Source organism: Lepidothrix coronata, unplaced genomic scaffold (genome assembly GCF_001604755.1).
Source record: "Lepidothrix coronata isolate B3197 unplaced genomic scaffold, Lepidothrix_coronata-1.0 Scaffold60, whole genome shotgun sequence".
NCBI classification, from domain to species: domain Eukaryota; kingdom Metazoa; phylum Chordata; class Aves; order Passeriformes; family Pipridae; genus Lepidothrix; species Lepidothrix coronata.
In genome coordinates this window covers 872,545-898,517 of record NW_016690240.1, presented here as the reverse complement: position 1 = coordinate 898,517, position 25,973 = coordinate 872,545, and the positions used below count along the sequence as shown (strand labels likewise).

Here is a 25,973-nt window from a genome sequence, read left to right as displayed (position 1 = left end):
TCTGCAATTTTTGATGACTGGCACTATGCTACAGTAGCATTTCCAAGTTTCAAACATCAGCTGACATTTCTTAGCATCACATTGTAATATTAATTTGAAAGTGTTACTTATACACTGAAATTAGATTGCTGAAAACTATTATTAACTGACATTTATTATTTCTCACAAAAACTTCTTTCTCTTATCAGGAGAAAAAAAAAAATCCTGGAAAGACAATCTGATTCTACCCTTTTGAAACCAATTACATTTATTTTCAGGTGAATCTGTTGTTATCAAATCACTATTTATACGGAAGATTCGTCACAGTCTCTTTTCCAAGCATCCACATCCCACTTCTGGCAACGGCTCCTTGCATTCGGTTGCGAACTGCGCCATCTTGTGGCAACGCAGCCACTTTAACACACACCAGGGACACGCTTGAGCTTCACCTCCTCACTCGCTGGGCTCCGCACCAAAGAAATGGGACCAAAAGCACCAGAAGTAGATGGCATAGATACACTCCATTTACCTTAGAGGAATTTTTGTATCTTAACGCAAAGAAGAAACATCAAAGTGGTGGAAGAAAAAAAAGAAAAACAAAGAAGAGCCTGGATGAATCACAACATACGTTGCCAAGAAAGCATGGAAGACTTAGTTCTTTTTGACCGCATTCAGAAAACATTTTCATGTTTAGGGTATAAGCACCTGTCACATTCAGGACACTAGATTCTGAAATCTTTCTGGCAAGGTAAGTTGGTCCACACTGTTCAAGTGTTCAAAACTGAGACCTGAGAAGCCTGGCTCCAACACAGAAGGCAGGTGTTCAGGACCGCTTCTCTCGATAACCTTGAGAATGCAAAGGAGTGAGAGCAATAGGAAGTTAAAACACATTATTCAAACTGATGAACGGATTCTATTACTGTGCTGCTGTCACAAACAACAACTAACAACCCCACTACATTTCCTTATTTGGCTCTCCCATACAATTCTTTTCTGATGAATCTGTAAAAACCAGTGAAAAAAATGGTAGTCTCACCTTTTTATCAGCTTTAACACTACAGAAATAGTCCTTCTTAAAAAAACTATTTAATTTCCTATCTCCTAAATGTTGACATATATTGTAGATGATTGAGAGGAATTTCATACAAATGAAAATTTAAAAAAAACCCAAACCCAACATACAATTCTGTTTTGGTGTTTTGTTTTTTGTTGTTTTTTTTTTCCTTTTAAAATGTTTTTCTCTTTTGACTCAGTTTCAGAATTAGTTGGAGGTCTGAGTAAGTGACCTGGCTGCACAGCATTAACTAGTATTTCTGGGGAATTTCCTAAAATGTTGTGATAAATTCTGAAACTTTGTCTCAATTTTTTTGCTGGGTCCAAACATCAAAGACTATGCCCATTCTTTTTTGGAAGGTAGAACATTACTAATTCCTTTAAAACATGATAAAAGACTTGGCATGTTGTAAGTGCAGATCTGCTGTTGCACTTGTAGCTTTTTGCCTAATAATGAGGTAGGAAAATTAATTGATCAATTCTCATTTGAGAAGATATTAAGATAAAAATTCTACTATTTAATCTCTGCCAGAACCTTCTTCAGCTAGCATCTTCAAGTCCGTGTGCTTATGTATATTTTATTATTGAGCATGTCAAAAGAATCCTTAGGTACCTGTCCCAGAACGGATAAGTGTTTTTATTACAAGTCACAACTTCTACTAATACATAATACAGAATTATTTTGCTACACATAAGCAATTCAGATTTAAATTAACAGAAATGCTAATTAAGCAATTCTGTATTTGCCTTAGTGTAAAAAATCTCATGCAACACCCATTTGTTTTTCAAAGGGACAGGTGAAATGCCTCAGCTGTTGAATTCAATTTAACTTCTTTTGGGTTGGAAGATTCTAAAATCCGAGTCCAGCCATTAACCTAGCACTGCCAAGTCCGGCACTAAACCATGTCCCCAAATGCCACATCTACATGTCTTATAAATACCTCCAGAGATGGAGACTCCACCCTTCTCTGGGCAGCCTGTTCCACTGCTTGACAATCCTTTCGGTGAAGAAATTTTTCCTAATATCCAATCTAAACCTTGCCTGGTACAACCCTTTGGCCATTTCCTCTCATCCTATCACTTGCTACTTTGGAAAAGAGACCAACACCCACCTTGCTACAGCATTCTTTCAGGTAATTTCAGAGTCATGTATTTTGATTGAGATGAACTACCTTAGCAATGAGAAATCTTGTCCAAGTTTATAGAGTATTCTCATGAAACAGGAGTTAAAAAGAAGCACAGAGTGGCTTTGGAGAGTAAGGAATCACAAACACATCAGTCAAGGATGCATACTCAGTTTCTGACCTTCTCTGTCTTAGCTCATGAGGTCTATTTACTTGCTGCACCCTCCTGAATGCTGCTTGGGAAAATAACGACCCATACAGATCACTCAGAGTTGCTTATCAGCTGCAGTGACCTGCTGGCACCTTTTGTGACCTCTGAGGTTTTAAGTTTTTGGTATGATCTACAGCAAATAAGCAGCAGAAGTAGTACTCTAGCACTTAAAAAAATCTGGCTGGGGAGGAAGAATTCAAAGTACTGAAGTCTTCTAAATTAAAAGTAAGTTTGAAGGTGTCGTGTTGTTAAAACTACCGAGTTCAATTTTTTTTTTCTGCTTCCTCCTGAGGAGATGAATTTTATCCTCTTTTTTCTGTAGCCCAGTTCCTACAGGACAGATGAAGGATGTGCTCTTTCTTGAAAGTATTTGACTGCTGTCCCAGGAAGGAACTTGGCAATAAACCAAAACCTTAAGCTTTTGGATGAGTGCTGTAACCACTAATCTATTTTGGAAGGCTACAATTATAGACAGGAGGTGGGCAGCACTGTCATCACCTCCTGCTTCTGATTTTAAAAAAGAAAAGTTATGACTGTATTTGGCAAAGAGTCCAATGCTATCTTTGTGCACTAGCCATATTCGGAACACGCATCCTTGATCAGGCCCCTTGAGATTTAAGGGGTGGAGAAGAGTATTCTAAAAGATTAACTTCAGCCTAATCCCTCCAGCTCTTTCTGCATTTGGGGGAAGAACCGAAAAAATTACTCCTCCAGAGGGTGATTCAGAGCAACTAAATTTAGGCACTTGCTCTGAATCACTCCCTACTTAACCTAGTGAAGCATCCTAGAGACAACTGATTCCACAGGCAAAGGTTATCCTCTGTGACTGTTCCTCTCTCAACGTCCCCTCAATTGTCAGTACCATTCTCACTAGCTTCTCAACTCCAGCATAATTTAGGTGGGAAGTTGTCACTTATCCTCAGATACCTGTGAGGCAGAGAGAGAGGCACGTCAAAGATGTCCAAATACCTGGTTAGGAACTGCCTAATGTCAGAATTTAGACTGGTAAGTCATTAAACAAATACACTGATTTTTAGAAGTTGTAATTCACCAACAGTTCCATAAATCGTTACCGACTTCAGTGAAGCTAAGATGCAAAGTTGGCACTCAAGCTGCTATTTTAGATTTAGCATTCTGGCAAATCACACCATGATTTTCCACAATTTTAAATAAATTTAAAGAAAGCTGTTTGTTGCTTTTTAAACAGGAAAAAACATAGTGATTATAACGGGGGAAAAAAAAGTCTTTATTACTAAATATATTTTGACAACAGTTTTAAATGATAAATCAGTATGTTTTGAAGTTTTGGTAGCACTTGTCATTCTTTAAATAGCCAGACTTATCGCTTTTTCCAGGTGAATTTCCGTCTGGCTCCCTCTTGACCGGGCTTTTTTCGTTCCTTCACACGTGGGTCAACTGTCAGTAATCCAGCTACAAAGCACAGAAAAGCACCCGTTTATTTACTGTTACTAGTTAGTATTACAGGTATACTTCATGTGATGCAGTAGATTCAAGGCAGCCAATAACTCTGACTTTCACTAACAATATGAATTGTAACATCTAGAAGGATAAAGGTACAGTATAAAAACACACTGAAAAGACTGTCATCATATATTCTAACATTTTAACTTTTCTTTAGTAACCAAGCTTTCTTCACATTTTTCTTTACAAACCACTAAAAGAAATGAATCTATAAAACACTGTTTTATATCTATTCATATTGCTAGATCCTTTAGAGCAGTGGCCTCCAAACTCTTTTTGATCATTTAGTCCTATCAGTAAAATATTTTTGAACATGCACTTCCAATATATGTATATTTATTCATTTGTAAATGAATTTACAAAGTCTAAAATTTTTTTACTGAATCCCCATGGATCAGGTAGGGTACACATACTCCATTTCAGAGACGACTGCTTTGGTCCTTCCAAAAGTATATTTGGCAATGTCCAAAACATGTTCAGAATTATGCTGATCTCAGTGCAGATACCAAACTCATTACGATGTCTGTTTACAAGGGTATTCCTAGCAAGTCATACTTGTCAGTACTGAAAAGGTACAGTCAAGGAAACTTATTGTGAAGACAGTAGCATGAAAATAGCCTTGGTTCCATGGATGACAATAGAGTTAAAAAATATCACAGCTGTTCTGCCAGTAACACAGGCAGGTATTCTTGCTACTAGTCCAGAAAAAGTATAGTTAAAAGTTCACTGTTAATAATTCCGTATTTGCTGAAACAGCATGGCATCTTATCACAGAGAAGCATCAAATACTGCAGTTATCTAAATAAATTCCATGTTATCCTATGTAACTTCTAAACACTAAATAATGCAAGAGTGGAAAGAAGCTCCCTCAGTTTGGCTAGTTGCATGCAATGTGTTTATGCTCATTACTCTCTCTTCAAAACTAACCCTCCAGCATTTACATTCAAGAAGAAAACTTTTTTAAACATGAACAAGATGCAATTAGCCAAGTAAAACAAAACACAGTCTTAGTACCTTACAGCTCACTAATGCCTGATCCAGATTTATTTACTACTGAATACACATTTGTGTTTTGTGATTCTATGTTAAGGCAATATGAGCTGGTTAATAGACCTAAAAAAGGTCATGAACAGATGGAAAGACTTGAGAAGTCATCCAAAATGTACACAAAGGATGCTAGGAAACAAGTGAAAACAATCTAAAAATAAATGCAGATCCCTTTTATACAATATACAAGGTTTCATTGGGATTATTTACTCAAATCTGATCCTTAATGATCCTTGTATTAATTCTGTTAATTACCAGAAACGCATTAAGAAACACTGAAATAATTTCAATTCCTACCTTGCCTCATGAATTCCACCTCCTTTTCTGTCACAAAACTCCTTAAGGCTTTTGCACAGGCTAAACGTATTGCTCCAGCCTGTGCAGATCTTCCTCCACCAGAGACTGTGCAAACCGCATCATGTTTTCCAATTCTGCCAAGAAACTGGAAAGGGAACAACAACTGCTCCCTAAAAAAAAAAAAAAAAAGAACAAAAATAAATAAATGCAATATATTCACATGCATAAAGTTACATGCTAGGCACATAGCTTATCATAGTATATACAAAAAAAGTTAACTTTCAGGCAGAGATCCAGAAAGATATTCATATCTCATTCAAATCAATAACAAAACAGCAGTTAGGAGCATATTCTTACTGCCAATGGCAAGTATTTCAGTTCCACTACTTATCTATAGATGCCAAGATCTGTCCACTCTGGATATTGAAACTGAACAACCTCTCCCCTCTATCCTTGAGCTTAAAAACTACAATATAAAATAAAAATCAAAATCACATAAAGGATAGAAACCTTACGTCAGCCTTATGACAAGTCTTTTCTATATCAGACTGTGCACATCCTCCAAAATCTGAAGCTTTACATGAAGTGTCTCCCCTCGTCTGCTTCCACTATGTTACTGTATGCCAGAGCAATTACACATGCATACAATTTGCAAATCTCTACATTTAAAGGTAATATTTATTATTTATTTTTAAAATAAACTGCAAGCCCCTTCTAGAGGGACTAAAATTTGAACTATTCAAACAGCCTGCGCTCTTGGTTTTTACATCTCTTCAGGAAGTGAGAGATAACAAACACAGAGCAAGGCTTACCTATCAGTTCTTAAACTCCTGAAAATTAGAAGAAAAATGCAAGACACCTTTTCATAAAACAGATAGTTATACAGAAACAAGAACAGAGAACCAACTTCATGGAACACAACACCAGCATATTATTGCATGGCATTACTTTTGCTGGAACAATTTAAGTACAGTAAGAATACAGCATTTCATAGTGTTCTCACCTGTCCTGCAGCACTGGGAAGTAATGCAAAATGTCTTTTCCATTCACTGTCATTTTTCCGGTCCCATTGTCATAAACTACTGCAGTAGCTCTTGCAGTTTTTCTTCTACCTTAAAGGAATTAAACCCAGACTATTATGAGGCTTCAATATTCTACAGAACTTCAACTGATTAAGTAGTTAGCAAACCACAACACTTTCATACAGTGTCAGCTGTTTGTTTTTGTAGGTTGAGGTAAGAAAAAAAAAGCAAACAAAGAACAACTGTCTTTCAATATATTTTAACCAATGTTTATTAAGTGGGGGAGAAGTGTGTGTTGGGAGGAAGTAGAGATAATGCTCTACCTCCCATAACTTCAGTGGTTCAGGACACTTTCTAGACCTGGTGATGCCACGATAGATGAAAATACAGAGTTTGTTGAACTACTACATTTACCATTAAGTGCAATTTCTAGTAATATTAAAATACTTTATAAAATCATAAAAATGTACAGTAGTTCAAGAATATTCACTTGGTAAAGATTAACACTTTAATTACACTGGTATAAGCAATAATATGCAGCATTAATACAGTTCCTCAGAAATTGCTACTTACTGTTACTTCTCTTTAAGTGCAATAGTTTCAAGCTAAAACATGACAAACTCTCTGTGTTGAAGTCTGAGACCAAATTCCTTTAGCTCACAGGAAGCAATCATTCTGATAAACGAATTATGAAACAAACGGCATTTTTCTTCATGTTGGGGCTTATGGGATACAAATGACTGGTTTTGAACTTATTACACCTGGTGGCTTTTCTTAAATAACATGGATCGCATGTTTATCAAATTTCAGTTACTGTTCTGAAGATACTACTGAACACCAGTGTGAATTAAACCACAGTTTGGTGATCTCACATCTCTTTGTTGTCATGTAATCTTGAAGACAAGCCAGCTAGAGCAAAGCTCTCTTGCCATTTTTATTCTAAGCAACAACCACTGTTATATCCATGGAATTCTTCGTATGTTTTTGTGCTCCCTTCAGTCCTCCACCCTCTATGTTCAACAGTCAACTCCTGCCAAAAATGAAAGTCTTTTTGTATCCTACAGCATGTATCACAACAGAGTCCTCTCTACACAGCTACCACTGTACAGAAATAGTGGTAAAACCAGTTGATAGAATCTGGGTTAAAAAGTTCCACTTTGTTACTAGACCATGTCATAAAATGGGTATGCCATAACATCATTAACAACTATACATGCAGTATACACATAACCATATAAAATGAAGTAGTGACTCTTTCAGCAATATTGTACATACTAGAAAAGAAGCAACATGAGGAGGAAAAAAATTCTGCATTGTTACCAGCAAACTCGAAATTATTACCTTCACCGGTGCTGAAGGCCACTCCTTGCTCATCATACTGCAAGGGCTCAATAACTACTTTTTGCATCTGCACAGGAAGTTCTTTGGAAAACTTCTGTATATACTTCTCCTCGATGTCACTACACGGCAAATCCGTCAATTTTTGTAAGAGTTGAATAAATCTCGAATACTGTAGGACAACAAGACTTCATTAAAGGATGCAAATGTAATTGCATTTGCTAAAACTTTCTATTTTTATATAATGGATCTTTCCTACTTCACTTTTATTGATGATTTCTGACAAGATGACACTTTTGCACCTACATACTGATTTAAGAACAGCATGCAGTTGCATCATTTTCTGTGTAACTAAAGACACCTAGCTCTTTCTTCAGGTAAAAGTGAAACTTTAATTGAAAGCATAACCAACACCTCTGTAATAAAGGATTTTGTATTAGAATGAAGTTCATCTGACTTTTAAAAAGAAAACATTGCGGGAGTCATTATTTTATTATTGTTTTATTAAAATGGCAAAATGAAAAGATCTTCACCTGATTTTAAGTAAGTCAGCATATTCACTGACTTGGAAATAATTTTATTTCACTAAACTGAACCTCATAAATGATTATATTTCATAACATATATAGAAAATGCCTATCTATCTATCTTTGGCTGCTCAAGTTGAGTTACTGTAATGTTTATGATTTCCTTTAAAACTGAACAATCAAGCTATTTAAAAATTCAAGAGATACTTGACTTAAAGGGCAACCTCTTGAAATAAATTATCTTTTGCTACTGTGTGGTTCTCCTTCCCCCTTACATCTCCCTCCAAAGTTCTTCAACATGTGATTAAAAGAGTACACACCTCTGTGTTAACCCATTTGTGCTAAAAGCTGGGATGTCCTGTTATGAAGTGTTACTGGCAGGAGCACCAGACAGCTGTCACAGGATATAAAGGTATGATATCATCTAAAATGGATTTTTCATATAGATATCATAACCTGATTTTTGAACGTTTTTCTACTTACAAGTGATTATTAAAAGTATTTTTTCTTCCTCTGTTACCAGAGTCTCCTGCACAAAATTACTATTTTCTTGTAACTTAACAATAGGCCTTGGAACTCTGACATCTCTTGAAAACTACTTCTGTCTAACTATATAATACAGATGTGGTAAAGTCCTTGGAGAGTGAAAAATAAAAAAAAAATCAATAGCTCTGATTTTCATAATGCAAACACCACAGAAAATTTCAATGCAGTGGCAAAATATACGAATTTGAGCAGGTAAGACTGGCAACTTATACTGAGATCTTTCAAATACATTTAAGCAATCTTTGTTCCAATTGCCTGAGGCTTTGTGGTTTCACATATGAGAGGCCAGTATGTAAAAAGGTTTGATACTGGGTTTTGGTTGGTTGGTTGAGTTTTTTTTAAGTTAACTGCAATCTACTTTTACAGATGTAGAATGTACTAAAAGCAAGCAACAAAGAACACCAAACTGTTTAGTTGTACAACTAGACCTGGCACTCTGAGAGGAAAAACAGCCAGGAGCTACTGAAAACAATGAAGTCATAATGGCTTCTACTGTGAGCAAGACAGAGAAAGTCTCCTGGGTATTACCAGGATGGATAATTTACAACAGCTACTTCAAACTTATGCTTATGGACCACAATCTGCTTGAGACCTTTTCACATCCCCCACAGGCAAGGAAGCCATCACATGCTACTGTTCCAGATGACAAGTGAGCAAAGGGCTTGTTTGCTGCTGTTCTGCTATTTTTGCAATGAAGCTGTCCACAGGACAGAAGAGATTGAGGAACAGTACTTCTAGGTGAGAAGACACTTTGGATGTTCACACAAATAGAGTTATATTCTCTGGTACTGTCATATTCCAAAAGAAAACTAAGCTGGCCACATAGACCGAACCTGCTGTTACAAAATCTGACGCTCTTCAAGGGACTGTAGGGAAAAGCTCTGAATGAGAAAAAGGTGTATGACTATTAGGATGAACAGTCTTATTCACAGAGATAGATGTAAAAAAGGACTCCAAACTTAGAGAATGATAGAGTTTGCAGGGGAAACTGCGAAACTCTCCTTTCTCCCACGATATTCATAACAATGAAGAGATATCTATATCAAACCACAGATCTATATATCTTGTTTCTGATTTGATTCTGTAGCCAATCACTAAGAAAAAGGACTTCCCATCTTGAATAATTACTCCTTCTCTACAATAAGCGACAGAAGCACTAGCCCTGTCCATTTTTCATCTGTAACTACAATAAATGACTAATTATTTCTACTAAAGTGTCACTATACCCCATTCCTGACTAAATAATTAGATGACAAGGAACAGGTGCTTTAGGCCTCACAGTGTTACCACCAGGAGAAAAACTAAATTATGTTAGTAACAAGGGAAAGCTCTTAATAGTTCTGTACTGTGCTGGATAAAAAAACCCAACACAGGTCACTTTAGGCCAACCTGAATGTGACAGTGGTATGAACATATGCAGAGTTTATCAGAATTCAGCAAAGCCTTTTGAAGTGCACCTGCTTCTACACGGTACCTTTTCAGTATCCAAAAATGCACCCAGAGTCCGTATTTTTAAGACACAAGCCTCCTTAACATTAGAAAGATTAATTACTTACATCATCATCTGACAGTTTTTCTAACAACATTTCTTCCAATTCAATCTTAGTCAGCCATCTGCTGCCAGCCAGGTTTCTGTTTAAAATACCACATATATATGCTCCCTTTAATTAACCATGCAATTAGAGTTACATCACAAAAGACCACACATACAGTCAGTCTTCGTTCAGAAATACATTTTCCATTACAAATGATTATGGCTCACATTCCTATAGTAAACATGAGAAGGCCTACGTTGATTTTAAAAGATCTGCCTTTTGAAAGGGATGGTAACTTCATCTATTGAATTAACGACATGAACATTATGAGTATCAGTTATGCATTATTCATATGATTGAAGTCTGAGAATGAGCTAGAGTAATATTGTAACAGTAAGTGATCTTCCCCACAACTCAGTACTTACTTTTAAAAGCCTGCTGCCAGGAAAAATTTGGTTTACCAGCAGCAAAGAACAAAATCAAAGGCAGAATGTTAAAATCAAATTCTTTTGCCTCTGGTCTTTACTTTTCTGATCAATACAAAGAACTGCACTAGTAGTAAGCATAGTCAAAGTACTAATGCAGCAATGACACTCTTTATTCTATCTACTGTGCAATCTTGAGCTGCTCAGCACAGAAACTGCACTGATGATAACAAAAGCAGAAACTACTCAGAAAACAGCCTCATACAGAAATGCTAACAAAACAAAACAATACTTGAAATAAATCTTTGAAATATATATGACATGAAGTGACCAACTACACAGAATGCCACCTCAGATATACACACCAACATTATCAGATAGATTTAAGGCAAAGATGTAACCAGTTTCTTACCTCTTCAGGTAAAAAACATTTTTAGAAACAATGTTTTCAGTAGCATTAAGGAAGCTATGATTCAGTAAAACACTCCTTCTGAAGGGATTTTAAGTAGTACTACTTCTTAAGCATGTATTTTAATGCTTTTCTGAGTCAGGACATGAGAGATGTTTATTTAGAAACAATGCTGATTTTAACAGTAATTTTAAAAACTTTCCAATCCTGACCAACTCAAGTATATACTTACATTTATATATTGTTACTTGCTACTTTCAATGAAGTCAATGAAATACTCATGTGAAAAACTATAAACCTGAAATAGTTCAAGATTAGGTCCTAAGCCTACAGTTAATATTACGAAATACATCTAAAACAGATTATTTTCTGAGGAAAAACCAAAGCAAAACCAACAACAATAAAAAAAAAAAAAAATAAAAAAAACAGCCCTTCCCACTGACCCTCTACCTACACTTACTAATCTCAGAGGAAAAACCATATCCAATGTGTAAGATAAGTCTCAAAAATCCTTTAAATTCTCTGAGGTTTTAAAAACCTAACACGGAAAAAAACCTTTCATCTCTGACTAGCTTTAGGTCATTTTTCACATCAGTAAATCCACTGGCTGAGCTCTGTAAGGAGTCAGGTTATTTTTCAGCAGCACACACCAAGAAACTACATTCATTTGTTCCCTTGTCTGCTCAGAAGCTAACATGAATCTCTGATAAAACATTTTGTGGGTCACAGGACACTATTTACATCATGAAGAAACATGAACTTCTGTTATTTAAGAAATTGAAATTATCTCAGCAAATTAATCCTTTCTCTTCCTAACATAAATAACAAATGGCTGAAATTAAGAAGTGACAAACCAACATGATGTGCAACTGGAGCTGTGCATAAATCTAGCTAGAAAAACCATGGCAAGAAGAGATAAAAACAACTTGGGACAGTGAAAAAAGTAACTATACAGAAAAGCAGTAAATGCCAAAATCAAAACTTCCTTGTTGTATTTATTTCTTTTAAAGACTTGTTTAATTTACCATTCTAGTATAAAATCCTTGCAAGAAATCTCAAAATAGAAAATCAAGAATACAGCCTAAGAGGAAAAACAGTTCTTAAAGCATATACTCATTTCAAAGACAATCCTAACTGTATGTACTAAGAAACTAACACCTCTAGACCTCCCCTAGCTTGCTCTGGTTGAGTTGGATCTTTTCTGTCCAGTGGCTAACTAGCTGAAGAGCTTGTTGTGCATACCAGAGAAGTTACACAGACAAAAAGAAACAAAACTAAACTCAATTACTAATACTGGTGATAATTAAATAAATCCAACAAAATAAGCTTTTCTGAAATTACTAGTTTTTGATGACTTATCTTTTCAAAGCCATTAGAAGAAAAACTGTGACATTAAGTATTTTGATACTCTTCAACTTAAATATTGGTAAGTTAAAATATTCAAGAAATGTAATTAAAGACTATTGAAGAGCTCAGCTTTAGGCCTTAGGATTTTTTCATCAGAAAAAACTTATTTGGCATTTTAAAAGCCCTTGTTTTCTCATAAAAACTTTAGCTCCTTTTTCAAAATCCTTAGAAATAATTTGAAAAAAAATTGCATACAGAAACAGAATTCTGGATATTTTCAATTCACATTTCAGAAACTTTATAAAGGGAAGAATATTGAAAAGAGCAGGGAGAGATTAAAGAATAAGAGAAATAGGTGGGGTTTCCCTACTCTAGCAATGAGAAGTGAGTGTTCCATACATACCTGGCAAGACTTTTCAACCTGAAATTACCACACAAAATATTATGCAGAGCTAAAGTCTGAAAATGGGTTTGTGGAATAAAAGGCAGGTAAGTTGGGGAAACTACAAGAAATGCTAATACAACATATTAAAGCACATTAAGATAACTACTATCAATATTCATTCTAACTGGAGGATTACCTTTTTTCCTTCTGAAGAGGAAGGTCTTGAGCTATCAGCTGGTCTTGGTATTTCTCAACATTCAGCAATTTTTCATATGTTTCCTTAAGTGTATATGGAAAAAGTATTTAAATGTAATTTTTCCACTTAATACTAAAAATTTGTTATTTAAAACACATGTTTATGTGGTTTTACTCTCCAAACACTTCAAATACAGAGGTCAGAAAACAAGCAAAGCTCTGACCAAAACAGAAAAAAAAAGGAAAATATGCAGTTCAAAGTAATTAATTTTGAATTTTGCAAGAGTGTTTTTTGCCTTCTTACATATGCTTGCAAGAAAAAAAATAAAAAAAGGTTCTCAACTGTATACAGAAAGGCAACTACGTTTGTATAACAGATGCAACTCCAAAACATACTGCACAATAATTTCATCAGTGCATCCACATTTTAGTATGACTTACTCAAAATACTGACAAGGTTTAAGACCTTAATTAATTTAATTTATTTAAGATTTTTGTACATTTAGAGTGTCAGCTTTACTGGTGGTCCGTATTAGTCAAAGCTCCTGGCATCCCTGGCATGTCCATAGGGACACAAAGTTGCACATTTATCACAGAATTTATCACAGAATTTCTGTTCTTTCACATGTACAGATATACTTATCCTGAATTTTCAGTATTTTTAAGCAGTTTGCTCAAGATTCTTAGCTATGTTATTATTTTCAAACAATACTGTGACAGCAATTTATAACTTCAGGGGAAAAAAAACAAAAACAAAACCAAAACAAAACAAAGAAAATATCCCAAAAAGTCACAGTAAAAGGATTACAGAAGAAACATGTTTTACATAAAGTATTTTCAGGGTTTTTTTTTCAGTATAACATCTAAAACTCTGAATTACAACAATGATTCAAATCCCAAGTTAAATAGAAGTACTTGGAGAAATAATTATAAATTATATTGAAGCAATAAGGTGGTTGTACTACAATTGAGTACTTATATACCAAATAATTTACTTCATTTTATAAGTGAAAACAGAGAGCTTATAGCCGCCTTCCTATACTGCGTTAATATGAATCTTAGCAAATACCAGAGAGAAATTAGTGTAAGAATTGGTGGGGACAAGGAACAATGGTTGGGTTTTTTTTTTCTTTGTATTATTTAGAACAAAACAGTAAAAGAAGAAATGTGAGACAGCTCTGTATTGTCAGGAATTAACTAACAAAATACTAATTTTTAACATAATACTGGGATTTGCAACAGGATGCAGTGAAATTTCTGCAGCAGCTTAAAAAAAAACCCACTCAAAATAGAAGCCCCTTGCTTAGCTATAAATTTCTATTGTTCAAGCTGATTTGTTACTATAAAATACACCTGCACATACACTAAAAATATTTGTACTTAAAGTGTATGAACAAATAACAGATTGTTATCTGAGCTGCACTGAAAGCACTTAAATAGAGACAATTCACTGAAGTTTTTGATGCAGGTCACTGGTGACATTTTTAATGACAAGTATTTTTTAAATAATTCCACGGTCAGAAATCTTGAAGTACAAAATCCACTTTTGAAACAGCATGAGAACTCATATATTATAGTAGTATGTCTTTCAGAAACCCTTTATTTTCCATGAGATAGTATCAGATAGGAAAAATTTTCAACTTTAAAAAAGTCTTCTTATCCTCAAATGCAGGAAACACCACATAAAAGAGCACAAATCATATTTTCAATACTTCCAAACCTCACAAATATAACTGTAGTTCTTGAAGATAACAAGATATGGTATCACTACTGTGGGCAAGATTTATGTCACTAACAACCAGAGCTGACTATCAGGCTGCAAAAATTATTGCCTACACATGGCACAGACATGGTTTGTGTTAGAGGGCATGGGGTGTGTCTGCACCAAGCAATTTTTAGGCATCTGTAGTTGAGATATGGAAAAGAATGAGTATGGAACTTCTGCTTGGGACTGTAAAGGGAGGGAAGAAAAGGGGAAGGACAGCTGTGTCTGCCCCTCAGCTATCTGGGGAGAGCTCAGTCTTAAAGATTCATTCCTGTGAGCTCCATGCATTTCCACATTTGGAAGAAGTCAAACCAGGCATGAAGATGACATTTTGGTGTCAGAAGAGGTACTGGGGTACTAGGTCTTATAAATGTGTAAGGAGGTTTTTCACTTTACTGTTAGCCTCTTGGCTTACCTCTTACCCTCTATAAGGCAAAGGGTGTCACCATCCTACCTGGCACAAGCAGTTTCCTGTCTGCCTCCTCACAAACACTCATCTCCAACACATTCTGGCATATAGATTGATGTACTGGAATGGTCAGCAAAAAACTAAAATGCGATTACATCACAGTTCTTTAAAAGAGGACACGGGGAGGTAATCACAGTTACCATCTTAGGACAGACTAACTACAGTCAGAATTGCTTCCAAACAGCAAGTGAAGTACTTTCAGGTAACACGACTCAAGTTAAAAGAAGACTTAAAAGATTTTGTCATATTTGGAAACTACTGATAAACACAGGCAAGTAAAACGAGTTATGGGTTGCCAGCAACTACTTTTTAGCCTCAGAAATTCATAGTTACAATGACAAATAAACCTTTACAACAGCTGGAACAGTAAGATTTTCCTGAAGACCCTCCCTAGGTTCCCAAAGAACACTGACACTCCATAGCGCATTTAAGTTCTTAAGAATGTGCAATTTTAAGAATTAAAATGATCTCTTTAAACTGTTCTGGTTAAATTACAGCAATCACGTCTATTCAGACAAAGAACCCTTTACACAGGAGATGAAGTCAAACAACATTAAAAAGCAGCATTTTAAAATAATTCCAAGTGTAAGAGAAACACTAAATATAATTTCCTACATATTTCTGGCAATGAAAGTGGACTTGCATCTCTTATGAAATAAAATTTTGGTCTGAAGTACTAAAAAAAAAAATTAATGCATGTATCTAATCTCTGTATAGAGATGAAGCCAATAGACTGAAAGAACCACTCACGTGTGAAGTAAAGTATGTGGATGAGCCTTTGCAAAATCAGGAATCACATGTAATGCCCAATAATTTATCTGACAAATCTTCACTCCCCAACATCTAAAGAAAGCTTCTGGAGACACACTTGCTTTTTCAAAGCTGGCAGGTGAAGATTTTACTAATCACTTGAGGATTCAATAGTCCAATTCATGACTGTACACATCTGTGTGTCTTGTAAACTCAGCTATTACACAATCAAAATAGCTGATTTTACAAGATTGGCTATGTACTGAAACGCTTCCATTTCTAATAGAGAGATCAAATTTCAGATCTCTTCAAGGACACTCTCTTGTTAAATAATAAACAATTATTTTACTCCGCATAAAAAAATAGAGAAGAAATTAGCAAATGAAACCTTGGAGGGAGAGATTTTTATGGGGGAAAAGGATTATATTAATATTTTGATTAAAATATGCTGCAAAGCCCATGTTTTACCTCAGTTTGCACTTTTGTTTCTTCTGTTTTTAAGTTCAGCACATACTTTAACAGCTTTTAGGTTTTGGTTTACTTAAGAGTTAAAATGCTCAATTTTTAAGCATTTATTTCAATCCACAACCACTGATGTCTCAAAAAGTACAAAAAGCACGATTACATGGAATTACTATTTTGCTATACACAATTGTATGAAAAGAGTATTTTGTCTTTTTCTGCACATTACAAAAACATATTACTCTAAAAAACTTTTAAGTTAAATGATGATCAAGTATACTATCAAATGTTTGTGAAATGGTGTTTCATCCAACAAACATTCTTCTGTGTATTAGAAGAAAAATAAATTGTTCTTTTCCCCAGAGTTTAACTTTGTTCAACAAGTGGGACAAAGACAATAATGCATATAACAAATATCCCGTATGAAAGTTCATTTCATATTGAAGGCATAACAACATGTATATTGGCAGTTAAAATACATACAAATATATAGTTTATTTTCAGTAAAGTGGATAGTATTTTTATTAGCATTAACTAAACAATAATACTATGACTAATAATTAATAAAATTCAAGTTTCAAGGGGGTGTATGTAGTAATTAATGGCATACAAGTTTAAGCTAAGTATTACATTCATCTGGTTTATTAGATTTAATATAGCAATTTAAAGGACATCCTCCAATGGGACTGATTACTTACACTAGGCTGTATTAACATACAACTCTTTTTCCTAGCCAAATTAATTAGCTTTGAGACTTAAAAATACATTTTGTTAAATACACATTATTCTAATAATGTTGGGAATTTCATGCAGATTTTGGCTTTTGTTTGGCCAACTAAAAAAACCCTGTTAAACCTCACTTAATGGATTTAGGTTTATAGAAGTCTATTTAATGAAAATATTCTGAAACAGTTGAAGAACATTCAAGTATCGTATACTAATGAAAAATGCATTTGTCAAGCTCATTTGTTTGAAGGTGGCTGCCACACTCTTAGAAACAAAATGCAAACTATACTTCCAGAGACTTCCAAGGCAAGCTTACATACTCTTTCTAACTGCTAGGAAGAGCTAAAAATAAACTTGTGCTCCTTGTAAAATTTGTAATTTCTTCATTATGATGGAATGCAACAAACATCTTGCCCTTGGGTTGCTCTGTTTCAGCCAAAACAAATGCAAATGGCTTGTCAGATGACAGCTGTTTGATAAGGCTCCTCTACAAGACCTGCATGCTTTACTTTTTTCCGTGAAACTTGGGATGAAAGGCAGAAGGCAGGAAGAGAATTAATGTAGCATACAGTCTAAAGGCAATGCTACAACCGTGATTAAGTAGAAAAGTTAAAAGGCACAGATTTTCCACAGCCTTGCTGCGTGCAACCCATCCGTGTAACAAGTTGACAGGCCTAGCGCGTCAGCTCCATCATCCTCTCCGACAGCTAAAACGCAGCATTGCATCCCTTTTCAGAGAAAATTTGCGTCTGCACCATGAAGCGTTGTACATTATTTCTTAGCACTGCAGGGGGCTCAAGTCCATATGGAACCTTCACAAATATTACCACAGATCAAACCAGCGGCGTTTCGAGGCAGATTTGACATACCTATTTAAATGAACAGCAGGGGTCCTCGGGCTGCCTCGGGCTGTGCAGGAGAAAACCTCTGTGGAAAGCCTATGCTGCAGCTCCATTACTCAGCAAAGACACACTCTACATTTATCATTCATTTCATTTCTGCCAGGGCAAGAAGCTCATTTGCCCAAGGTCAACAACAAAAAAAAAAAAAAGGAAAAAAAAAAAAAGAGGGGGAAGCGTTTTTTATTTTTTATTCTCCCAAAGAAACAAATGTACCTGACAAGTGGGGATTTTGTCCTTCGAGTACACAGAACGCAAATAAGTATCAGATAATTCTAATAAAAGCACTGCACTCAGTAAAGCTGTGCACCTAATGTGAGAACAGGAAGTTTGTTTTTCTGACAACTGACTAACCACAGAGCTAACTTTTTAAGACTATCTAACAAGGAAACAAAATCTGACATGAATTTTCAATTAAATATATCTGCATACATTATTAATGTTTTTGACTTCTGTAAGTATGTGTAAGAAACATGAATGTCTTTTTATAAACTCTCCTAAACACGCAGATAATGCTTGTGCCACTGATGGTCACAGATATGAAACAACTGTTCATAACCCACGTTAAGACTCAGGGTCTAGTGATGTTCTATTAGATACAGTTTTTTTCATAAAGGTAAAAGATGCAGATCCTTTACTCCTGGAACCATGCTAATCAGAAAAAGCCTTAAGTTTGCATGAATGGAACCATCTTAGAAAAATCAATTAAGCAGTTTAAATGCAAATTTTCTTCACACTAAATGTCAGCACAAATAACATTTCCTATAGTTTTGCCCTTCAAGGAAAGAAAATCCTATTTTTTATTCTACAATGAACTTTGCTAGAACTAGCCATTTTTATTGTATATACATTCTTCACTACTAAGCTTATGCTACCAACCAGATAGAGCCTACAAGAAAGTGTTCAGACTATTCAAACCCAGTCCATCGCCAAAACTGTAAAATAAACCAAAAATTAAAGCAAGAACTATTATGCAGTGTGTTCTCTTAAATGTGACATAAAAATGCTCGTAATAATGGATATTGTGACACAAAAATATACATTGCATTTAACTTCAGTGGTGATATTATGACCTACTGTGAAAACATAACTAAACTCAGGAGCTCCTGACAGGCATCTCTAGAATAACATATATTTGACTGGGAACTGACATTATTTATTACAGATAACATACTTACATGCATTAATGAATAATATGACTGCTTGCCAGTATAAAAGAGAAAGTGAAATGGTCGGCCATCTTCTCCCCACTGTATTTCTAATGGAAAGCAAGATTAGACAAGGAAGCGATACACAATCACTTGAAAAAAGTCCCTTATATTTAACTGCAGTTATAAACCTCTTTCATAATACTGATTACCTTTTTAAATATCAGAGAACAAAGACATTTTATGGGTGTTCAATCTGTCTGAAAATCTAATGATTTAGTCAAGCTAATCTCCATCTGTAATTATAACCAAATATTTAACGTAACATTTCTAAATATCGTTTTACACAAGGGAATATCTCATGTACAGCTTAAACTTTCAAAGACTGTATAGGTGGTATCACAGATAGAAGTATACATTTTAGAGTAGAAAGAAGTACGCAGGAGAGATAACCGAAATCTACATAATAATTGTGAAAGATGAAAGATTAGCAGCTCTGAAATAGAGCAAGTTTTTTATTAGCATAATATGTCTAAGCTAAACTAAGTATAATTGTCTTTCGTGGGCAACCACCATATGCAGAACTTGGGTGATTTTAGAACTTGCTCGTGTTATTTGGGATATTTATATTTGGGATATTTAAATACAAACACCTATCCTATAGTTTATTTAATTAGTTCAGCAAGAAAACAAACATTCCATATAATTCAGCACATCCACTTGCATTCATTACAAACTGTTATTTAAGGACAAATAAATTTCAACTTTGGAGGAAAAAAAAAAAATCAGACTTACATTACATGACAAAGATCTCTTCCAATAAAGAAAAACGACAAAAATAAAACCTTTTTACAAATTGAACTGTAGAGAAACTCCCAGCCATTTTATCCAGTGAAGTTCAAATGAAGCCAGCTATAAGCTATAGGCAAAGGTAAGACTCTAAGAACCTGTCTGATAAGCCCGATATGTATTGGATTGGAACGTTAAGATATAATACAGCAGAAGTTGAATGTAAAGATGCTAAACTAACTAGAACAGAAGGAATACAGGGAACTTTTACCCACATATACTGCTAGTGAACTGTGTGAATTTCCATGTATGCAACTGTGAAAGCATATTTTGTTGAAATTATTGTTCAGGGAACATTTTGAAGTATAAATTTCAGTTTATAGCTCAGTGAATGTGGACAACAGGTTTTGACATTATCTTTTAAATGTTTTATGTAAAAATAATTTGTCAATTTTATTGAACTGACCAACATACTGGTATATCACTGACAACTGGTACTTCATACAGTGTCTCAGGAGCAAGACCAAAGACAGTATGGACAGAGTTAGGACTTTCAGGTCAAAGGCCTGATTGGGAGTTTCCACTCTCCCTATTCTCTCAACTAGCGATTTCAAAGCTGTATTTCTAATCTTTTAGAGCAACAAAGTTACTAGGAGAACTTTTAGTTTAAAATAGTATTAATGAAGTTTAAAATAGTATTAATGAATATTTTATGGATGTGATAGACAGCTCTGACAAAAGCTACTGAATCCAAGAAAAGGTTTTCCCATGACTTCAACATCACCCTAGTTATTGTTTATTTTTAAACAATGAAAACCATTTATCTTAGTCAGTTAACACGATTTCTGAGAAGACCACTGGTATTCCAGAATCCAGCAATAATTTTTATCCTAAAACACAGAATATTTACTGCTCTTGTCTTGGCAGTCATTAGAAAACAGGGAAAAGAATAAATCCATAAAAATAAGAAATTCTATATATACAACAATTCTAATACTTAGAAATAATAAAAAAAATATCTAGGAACACTTACTTCTCTGCTCTGGAAAAATTTCCCTAGGATGCTGTCAATAAATAAATAAACAAATATCAGCAAAAGTAAAACATTACTCAAAATATCATGCTACTGTTATTCAGAAAAGCAACAAAAAAATCCTACCTTCATCATGGGTCTGGCTTGTTCATCGAATAAGCCAGAAGGAAAGAGATAGGCAATAGCTCTCTGAAAATAAGAAGAGAGATCTTCTATGTGATTTTTTTTCTCCACAAAATCATCATCAAAACATTTCTTAGGTACTTTCTTATGAAGAAAAAATAGCGTTAACTTTGTACAGTTAAAGCTAAAGGTAACCAAATCAGTAAGAAATAATGCCACATATGTGCTGTGCTGAAAAGAAAAGCAGATAATTTCCACTGGAACCCTCATAAAAGTAAAACCTCATTCTGAAGGCTGTACTCTATTCCATCAGAATGAGTAAACTTTCTTCTGCAAAGTTTAGTTTTTATAGAATGCATTTATCATAACTTATCAGCACTACTCAAGTGCAAAGACCACCTTTATACAGTTATTTTCCTCTAAAATATCAAATGCTGTGACTCCTAGAGGAAGTTGCAACATTTATCTATTTATCTTTCTGAAAACATCAGTGCTTGTTAACAGTGCCTACTGACAGACCAAGCATAGAAGTTTTATTTAAAGCAAGAGGAAAAAGCCAAATTTTACACATTTAAAATCCCAGTTTCTACAGTTTCCAGACATACTTTCCTTAAGTCTAAAAAGCTGTGTTTGCTGTGGCAGTAGAAGATATTTCACATAGCCTAAATAAGCATTTCATTGATCACTGCATTTGGAAACAACTGTGAATCACTAAAAGAAGAAAGACTCTTAAATGACATCTTTCTTTTCCTTAGATACATTTTTCTAAATTATTTTAGCAAACCTTTAGGTATGACATTCATTACATGCTCATTGTTTACCATTGTTTTCGGTATGTACAAGGTATATACTTTGCCTTTACTAAACCAACATTTACCACTATTTATGTGATGTATAAAATGAACGTTATTTGCCTCCAGCAAATAAAGTTAGCATACCAATAATACAAATCATTCTTGCAAAATGTAGGGCAAAGCACCTTACAAGGTTAAGCCCAATGACACACATTTCTGTTCAACGTAACTTATTCTCCCTCTTCAATGTAACTAAACCAGAATTTAATAACACAAAAATATGCACTTCTGAGAGCTGTTTATTTTCATTTGTTTTTAAAAACTGGAAAAAGCTAGCCATCAAAAAACCCCAGATGTAGGGGTATGGCAAGTGTAGCCAACTTCAGACACTGGGTAGTAGAGCTTCAGATAGAAATCTTGTGCTTGTTCAGTAAAATGGACTAACCAAATAAACCCCTCTGGCAGTGGTCTCATTTATATTTCCATTAAACAGTACAGAAAAGTAGAATTACAATAAAATCTGAGTTTAAAATCTTCTCTCAAGAAGAATGGTTCTTTGTTAGTTAGGCTACCTTAGGGCTATTACTTCCTGACAATTTTTTCCATTGACTTGGAGTGGTTTGTCAGTGCTTCAACTGATTTAATATGCATGGAGTGTAAAAAGACCTAACCTATTACTTTCATTAATCCCCTACTGGCATTCTGAACAGAAATTTTGAGAATTCTGAAGCAAACAAAAGGCTTAACTTGATTTTATAAAATGGTGATTTTGTTTCTCTTCGTGACTACTGTATTCCCATTTGTTAGTCAATGGGCATTTTATGTATACACACAGTAGGTGAACACCTATTTACGAACAAATGGGGATTAATTATGATGACAATAGAGAAATCTGCTGTGAGCCAAATGATGTTAAACAAACACCTTATATAATATATTAAAAGAAATTATTACAGGATACTGAGACTGACTGTGTGTGTGTACTTAAGACGTAATCTTTATATAAGCATTTCCAGAATCTCAGTCAAAACAGTTACTGTAACTATGACACCTCAATAAATGCCAAATATAACGATTTGACATCTATAATGAAGAAAGTGGTTGCCATCTGAGACCTTCTACTTCTAGAAAGTTTATTTCATATTTGTTTTATTTTATCTACTTTATATTATCTACTTTATATGTATCTATTTTATATTTATTTTATTTTATCTACTTCTGGAAAGTTTATTTTATTATTTTATAAGTATATACTCATGTCTTTCACACTAGAGGCATAAGCACACCCTGCATTAAGAAATCCTAACATCTACTTTCAGCTCTACACAAAATAATTAACCAAAGAATAATAGTTCCTTTTATAAATTTGCTTTTTGTTTTTCCAAAATGGAAAGAAATAGAGTCTTCCTGCCTCTTCCCTTTTATGGGAATGTAATCAAGGATCCTGGGATGCAACAGACTCCAATTCCACTTTACTCAGAAGTTTCTTCTTAATTTTACATAGCTGGCTCCTCAGACTGTATTTTTAGCACCTACATAGCAAGTCAGGCTGCCTCCTGGGAACTTTATCTACTGAAGCTGATTTTATCTATGTAAATGTTTCAGTTTTGTAGAAAAGTATTAAAAAAACGCCTGTAATTCTTAACACTCATGTGTACTAGCAATAAAAAAAGATGGTGGATCAGTCTTAGGAATTACATTAGAATTAGTCTCTCCAAACTGCAGCTGAAGCATATAACCATGAAATTATTTCCCTGAAATCTTCTGACAATGTCTTCAGATTTGGAACTCAGGTTTCCTTCCAAGGAATCTTCATGTCACAAACCAAAATTCCGCAGAGAATTACCCGTACATTCTGCATTTTCCTAAACACAAAAAGCAGGTGAATGTCCCTCTTAAAACTTTATAATCAAAGTGTAAATGCTAGCAGTAAAGGTCCCAAGAAACCTTTTAGATTTAACTGCAGTTTTCCATTCCAGAAGTGGTTTTCAGCTAAAGGGTCCTGGCCCATATCCTTCTTTCTAGGGTTTATATAGACTTGAACTCTAGATTAAAGAAACTCTTGTGCTGAATATGATGACCAAGAACTACTTTCTTCAGGGCATCATGTCAGCTATATAAGACACATTCACCCCACTCTAGACTCCATGGGTTCTGGGCTGCTATTTCACAGCTAAATAAACCAGAGCCTTCTAAAAATGAAATATCCATAATTATTTTCAGCAGAATCACAATTAAAAATCCGGTACCTAGTAACATAATGCTGTTTCCAAAAATAATAACATAAATTACTTGAAAAAGGTGGAATGGGTACAGTCTGCTGCTGCTATGAGTTACTAAAAAAATGTTAGCCATCTCCTTTTAGGATTTGAAAGCCTTTGTTTTTAAACTCTACTGTTAATTCACACAGAGAAAAAGAAAATGTCCAGTAGTCACACCTTTAAAAAAGCAGATCATAATGAATATATGTTAGTAACAAGATAGTTTACATCAGAAATTTCTTAAACTGCATTGGTAAACTTAACATTCCTGTAGCAAATTAAAAGGAATTCTGTTGTATCATCAGTGGTTGAGAGACCAGATGAGCCAATATACTGCCCACAGCACCAAAATGTCTTTCACTTGCAATAATGAGAACAATCTTCCATTCCCATTAAAAAAGAAAAACAAAACAAAAAGCGTATCTGGCAGTCCTTCAAACATGCAAACCGTTTTATTAAGTAATCTGTCTAGCACTGCATGTGGCATGTTGTGCAAATTCAGTGTAACTGCCACACCTTCACCTTCCCTCTTCCCTGTGCTTGTTGCACATGCTGATGCCTGATCCTCCTTCCCCTCCTACCAATCTACAAGCCAAGAAATTTTGTTCACTCACTTTCTCAAATGTCAGAGACTAACTCTGAATCAAACAAGTTCAGCTAGGTAAGAGTTCCTGTTCCCTTTTTTCATAATGTCTTGAGAAATTAAAAATTCAATAGAGTTGACTGAGTCAAAGAGAATTGACTGTGTCATACTGGGTTAGAGAAAACAGACTGCAGTTCAGTTCTTAAATTGATCTTGCCCAGGGGTCTTTCCACACTTTTGTTGAAGCTACAACTCAAACACAAATCATCCCACCAATTCTCACTGCTCAAGTCATGTGCAAAGATAGTCATCTAAGTAACACCCATTGAGAAAAGGTATTTTATAGAAAACAAAGAAAGAATAAGGGGGGAAAAATTAAAAAAAAAAAAAAATGAAAAAAATAAAAACCTCCACCCTGGGGCTCCTTTGCAGCAGCATCCTTTTTTGGCAGAGGGCTCAAGAATTCAGCTCATTCCTTTTTAAATACATACAAAACTTTAATCATCAAAACACTGAAGAGAGAAGTGACACTTTATGCCGTAACATTTTAATGAAACACCTGAGCAAAAGCTGTTTCAGCTTCTTCTACTCCTCAACTTGATCATGAGAGCCACTTCCCTTCTTAAACCGTGCCTCTTGAATCACATCATTTAGTCACTGTACTTCATCATTTCTCAGACCAAGATATTTTCTGGAACAGCTGTTTTCCTTCAAACCACGCTAGCAGTATTCTTCAACAGTTTTCAGCATCCAAAATTCAGAATATTTGGGGTAAACCCAGGAATCAATGAAACAATAATGGGACACAAAATGCTATACACTCCCTGAAATAGGGAGTGTTTTATTTAACAAGACAGAAAAGGTTAACAACAACAACAACAAAAGAATCAATGACACACCTAAGTTTGTACTGTAAAATAAAATCTTCCTCTAACAACTAACTATTAAAATTTATTGAAACCAACCTAATCATTGTCACTTTATCTAAAGCTGAATTTTAGCTTGGATAGAAAGAAGTTTCAAGTTCAAAGTGATATACCATTTTAGCTGCATCTTTTGGGGGAAAAAAAAAAAGAAACAAACAAAGCAATCCACTAGCCTTATATGAAAAACCCACCTTCTTTTAATATTACATTATTTTTATATGATCTAATAATTTTCAAAACAAAATTGTCTTGTCTAGTTTGCAGAGCAAAAAAAAAAAAAAAAACAACATGCTGAAAGAAACAGACACTATTTCCATCTTCAT

The 25,973-nt window shown here is 34.7% G+C and overlaps 1 protein-coding gene across 1 annotated transcript in view; it reads right to left on the bottom strand.

Moving 5' to 3' along the window:
* Nucleotides 1-3,596: 3,596 nt before the first annotated feature.
* Nucleotides 3,597-25,973, bottom strand: part of MRPS9 (mitochondrial ribosomal protein S9) — a 33,582-nt gene continuing 11,205 nt past the window's right edge. Inside the window, exons 3-11 of the mRNA XM_017817387.1 lie at nt 21,090-21,152; nt 20,964-20,994; nt 19,172-19,251; nt 12,924-13,006; nt 10,183-10,258; nt 7,557-7,725; nt 6,197-6,305; nt 5,194-5,363; nt 3,597-3,798 (exon numbers count right to left, since the gene is read on the bottom strand). Of these exons, the coding sequence (XP_017672876.1) occupies nt 3,707-3,798; nt 5,194-5,363; nt 6,197-6,305; nt 7,557-7,725; nt 10,183-10,258; nt 12,924-13,006; nt 19,172-19,251; nt 20,964-20,994; nt 21,090-21,152 (873 nt within the window). The 3' untranslated portion in view covers nt 3,597-3,706. The remainder of the gene's footprint in view (nt 3,799-5,193; nt 5,364-6,196; nt 6,306-7,556; nt 7,726-10,182; nt 10,259-12,923; nt 13,007-19,171; nt 19,252-20,963; nt 20,995-21,089; nt 21,153-25,973) is intronic.